The sequence below is a fragment of the Sinocyclocheilus anshuiensis genome, unplaced genomic scaffold (genome assembly GCF_001515605.1).
Source record: "Sinocyclocheilus anshuiensis isolate Anshui unplaced genomic scaffold, SAMN03320099.WGS_v1.1 scaffold23, whole genome shotgun sequence".
Lineage (NCBI taxonomy): Eukaryota > Metazoa > Chordata > Actinopteri > Cypriniformes > Cyprinidae > Sinocyclocheilus > Sinocyclocheilus anshuiensis.
This window is the reverse complement of record NW_015552545.1, coordinates 582,193-586,178: the sequence shown is the minus strand read 5'-3', so window position 1 is coordinate 586,178 and position 3,986 is coordinate 582,193. Positions and strand designations below refer to the sequence as shown.

Here is a 3,986-nt window from a genome sequence, read left to right as displayed (position 1 = left end):
CCCCCCCCCCCCCCCCATATTTTCTAAAACAATTTATTTCTAAACTTTCTAAAATGTCATTCTGTTTTGCTGGTGTCCATATTCTCCCCAGAATTATTGGATTTTTAATTTAATTTAATTTATTCATTCATATTTATTCATTTTAACTGTTAGATTCTACAGATGTTTTATTCTTTTGTAGGTGGAGGCTATGAAGATTGGAGCAAAAGAAATGAAGAAAGCATATAAACAAGTGAAGATGGATCAGATTGAAGTATATACACTTATCATTTTGATATCAGCTGTTTTTAAGCAATATTTTTGATGAATGATCAGTGGTAAATAATGTACACTTTTCATTACCAATCTTTGTAACTGATAGGACCTGCAGGATCAACTGGAGGACATGATGGAAGAGGCTAACGAGGTGCAGGACGCTCTCAGTCGCAGCTATGGCACACCAGAGATTGATGAGGATGAGCTAGAAGCAGGTGTGTGTGTGTGTGTGTGTGTGTGTGTGTGTGTGTGTGTGTGTGTGGAGCTGAGAGCTTCACTTTTTTTCTCTGTTGCAGAGCTGGATGCTCTGGGAGATGAGTTACTGCTGGATGATGACAGCTCTTACTTAGATGAAGCCTCGTCTGCACCCTCCATTCCTGAAGGAATGCCCAGTGACACTAAAACCAATAAGGTGCAGATTACATAGATACAATTGTCAATGACAAAATATTCATATTACTTATCATTTGTTATTATTTGTCTTTGTGATTTATTCAGTGCATATTTGTATTTGAATCTCTCAGGATGGAGTTCTGGTCGATGAGTTTGGCCTACCACAGATCCCTGCCACATAAGAATCTGTTGTCTGATCAGTGTTTTGTTTACTGGTGGAGGACGTTTTTCTTGTGCTGATGGTATTGAACATGTTGTGTTGTATTCATTGCCCAGTCTAGCACACGGTATTGTATATGAAGCGTGATTTTCCAGTTTTATTTAGAATTTGGTCATGTAAACATGTTATACCCAGTAACCCAGTAAATTCCGACGAGATTACAGTTTTTAGATATCCAATTTAAACTACTGGCATATCCTTTAGTAATCAGAATTTTGGATCACCTACTTTCCCTTGTATCTGAACATAACTTTTTATTAATGCATGTCCAAACAAAAATAGTTTTGGATGATAACTTTGGAGATACAAACAGTTTGGGAAAGTCGAGTTATTGAATAAACGTATTTATTTATTTTAACAAAAAATTACGAACATAAAAATCTCACTCTTGAGTGTTGTTACATATTACATATAAACTCATATTATTATTATTATTAATTTTATATTTCTATGCTCTTGTTAAGACGAAGTGTGTATTGCTTCACTCTGAACTCTGAAGATCTTTGTAACTGATAGGACCTGCAGGATCAACTGGAGGACATGATGGAAGAGGCTAACGAGGTGCAGGACGCTCTCAGTCGCAGCTATGGCACACCAGAGATTGATGAGGATGAGCTAGAAGCAGGTGTGTGTGTGTGTGTGTGTGTGTGTGTGTGTGTGTGTGTGTGTGGAGCTGAGAGCTTCACTTTTTTTCTCTGTTGCAGAGCTGGATGCTCTGGGAGATGAGTTACTGCTGGATGATGACAGCTCTTACTTAGATGAAGCCTCGTCTGCACCCTCCATTCCTGAAGGAATGCCCAGTGACACTAAAACCAATAAGGTGCAGATTACATAGATACAATTGTCAATGACAAAATATTCATATTACTTATCATTTGTTATTATTTGTCTTTGTGATTTATTCAGTGCATATTTGTATTTGAATCTCTCAGGATGGAGTTCTGGTCGATGAGTTTGGCCTACCACAGATCCCTGCCACATAAGAATCTGTTGTCTGATCAGTGTTTTGTTTACTGGTGGAGGACGTTTTTCTTGTGCTGATGGTATTGAACATGTTGTGTTGTATTCATTGCCCAGTCTAGCACACGGTATTGTATATGAAGCGTGATTTTCCAGTTTTATTTAGAATTTGGTCATGTAAACATGTTATACCCAGTAACCCAGTAAATTCCGACGAGATTACAGTTTTTAGATATCCAATTTAAACTACTGGCATATCCTTTAGTAATCAGAATTTTGGATCACCTACTTTCCCTTGTATCTGAACATAACTTTTTATTAATGCATGTCCAAACAAAAATAGTTTTGGATGATAACTTTGGAGATACAAACAGTTTGGGAAAGTCGAGTTATTGAATAAACGTATTTATTTATTTTAACAAAAAATTACGAACATAAAAATCTCACTCTTGAGTGTTGTTACATATTACATATAAACTCATATTATTATTATTATTAATTTTATATTTCTATGCTCTTGTTAAGACGAAGTGTGTATTGCTTCACTCTGAACTCTGAAGCTGGTTGAAATTATTGTTGACACTGATCAAGTATTTCAAGTCCATCGTTCTGGGTAGCATTAGCATGAATGAAGAACTTGCGTGGAGCAGCCATGAACTAGTCCAACAAAATTACCTGGTTTTCTTGATAACAAATTTAATTAATGAATTGAATATGCATCAAGATGTGAAATATTCTGAAATGTGAAATGCATCACTGGAGTCTATGAGAGATGCAATAAATGGTGGTATTTGAAAACATTTTTGTGGAACCATTGGGCTATTCATTCAGCAATAACACATTTCAGAAGAAAGACCGATTGAACAAGAGGTATTGCACAGTCACATTATTTACCAGATTAGCTGCTACAAACAACAAAAAAAAAAACATACATTTTAGTACCTAGAAAATATCACATTTTCAGCGTTTTTTTTTTTTTGTTCGTTCCAAAAGGTTTATGTATAGCCCACTTTTTCCTGCGTATATGGTATTTTCCTAATAAAATGAATAATAATTGCATAATGTAGATTTTTTTTTTGCATTCCAAAATGACATTCTTCCAAAAATAAAAAAATAAATATAAATCCACACACCCCGGTTTTCTATTAATATAGGTTTCTAAATCCTTCCGAATTATTCTTGAGTAAATACAATAATCCAGAAGGACCGATAGATGAGGCGCAGAAAAGGGGCGTGACGTACACACTTGCGTCATTTCCGGTTGCATGTGTACACACTGTAAAGTTGTGAAGCGTTAGCTAATAGTGTGCCGATATGGCGGAGAACACTATGACAGTGACAGTTGCTTGTGGTAAAGATAACTGACCACCATTTTACATTTTAAAACATTAAGATATATCGAAAATAAATGTAGTCGGTATTTTGTATTGAGACTTTATACGGTTCGACAGTTTTGAAGCTAGCTACCTGTAAATGATCTGAACATCCCTCTAAACCACAGACGTTTATTTCAATATTAGTTACATCTGATTACGGCTAGTTAAGTGGTAAATGTCAATACTGGATTTGCAGATACAGTGCCGGTTAGCTCTCTGAATAATTTTGAGTATTAAACCTGTCTTGTTGTTCTGTCTATGATAATGACTGTTCTTGTCTCAGGCACAACCAAACACAACATCACTTTAACAGCACAGGATGGACATGAAGCACTGTTAAAGGATTTGTGTGAGGCGCTGACAGAAGCCACGGGAGTACCAATACCATCCCAGAAAGTCATATTTAAAGGTAATACAGTATATACTCTGCTTCAGGCACATCTGTTTCTCAGCTTCCTGTGTTATACTTACTCAGCTGTAAGTGGCCACCTGTGTTTTGGGTATAAACTACAGTAATTATCACTAGTTGAACTCAACAGAACAATGCAGTGTTTGAAATAAAAGCATCATTAATCTGTGCCAGTGCAACAGTAACGGTGTATTGTTGAATGCAAGAATATCTGGATCACTAGAATTGTAACGTTATGTTGTTCTGGCGCTTTGGAATAAAGCAGGGTTGTAAACTGATGATGATTGGAAAGAGGGTAAGATGTGTCATTCATTAAAGGGGTCATATGATGCAATTTCGATTTTTCCTTTCTCTTTGGAGTGTTACAAGCTCT

General features: G+C 36.1%; 3 protein-coding genes across 3 annotated transcripts in view; all 3 read left to right on the top strand.

Annotated features, from left to right (window-relative positions):
• Positions 1-1,233, top strand: part of LOC107664100 (charged multivesicular body protein 5-like) — a 3,778-nt gene extending 2,545 nt beyond the window's left edge. The window contains exons 5-8 of the mRNA XM_016454562.1: positions 182-253; positions 362-470; positions 552-667; positions 780-1,233. Coding sequence (XP_016310048.1) covers positions 182-253; positions 362-470; positions 552-667; positions 780-830 — 348 coding nt within the window. The 3' untranslated portion in view covers positions 831-1,233. The remainder of the gene's footprint in view (positions 1-181; positions 254-361; positions 471-551; positions 668-779) is intronic.
• Positions 1,234-1,390: 157 nt separating this feature from the next.
• Positions 1,391-2,256, top strand: LOC107664099 (charged multivesicular body protein 5-like). Its single transcript, XM_016454561.1, has 3 exons — positions 1,391-1,493; positions 1,573-1,688; positions 1,801-2,256. Exons 1-3 carry the CDS (start codon positions 1,409-1,411, stop codon positions 1,849-1,851), a joined length of 252 nt encoding a protein of 83 aa, XP_016310047.1. The 5' UTR covers positions 1,391-1,408; the 3' UTR covers positions 1,852-2,256.
• Positions 2,257-3,087: 831 nt separating this feature from the next.
• LOC107664079 (BAG family molecular chaperone regulator 1-like) overlaps positions 3,088-3,986 on the top strand; it is a 4,351-nt gene continuing 3,452 nt past the window's right edge. The window contains exons 1-3 of the mRNA XM_016454531.1: positions 3,088-3,179; positions 3,488-3,643; positions 3,856-3,908. Of these exons, the coding sequence (XP_016310017.1) occupies positions 3,143-3,179; positions 3,488-3,643; positions 3,856-3,908 (246 nt within the window). The 5' untranslated portion in view covers positions 3,088-3,142. The remainder of the gene's footprint in view (positions 3,180-3,487; positions 3,644-3,855; positions 3,909-3,986) is intronic.

Excerpts from the sequence above, each read along its gene's own strand:
- LOC107664099 (XM_016454561.1), top strand. The coding sequence starts at position 1,409 with ATGATGGAAGAGGCTAACGAGGTGCAGGACGCTCTCAGTCGCAGCTAT. Across the intron at positions 1,494-1,572 it reads TGAGGATGAGCTAGAAGCAG|AGCTGGATGCTCTGGGAGAT; the intron begins GTGTGTGTGTGT and ends TCTCTGTTGCAG. Across the intron at positions 1,689-1,800 it reads GTGACACTAAAACCAATAAG|GATGGAGTTCTGGTCGATGA; the intron begins GTGCAGATTACA and ends TGAATCTCTCAG.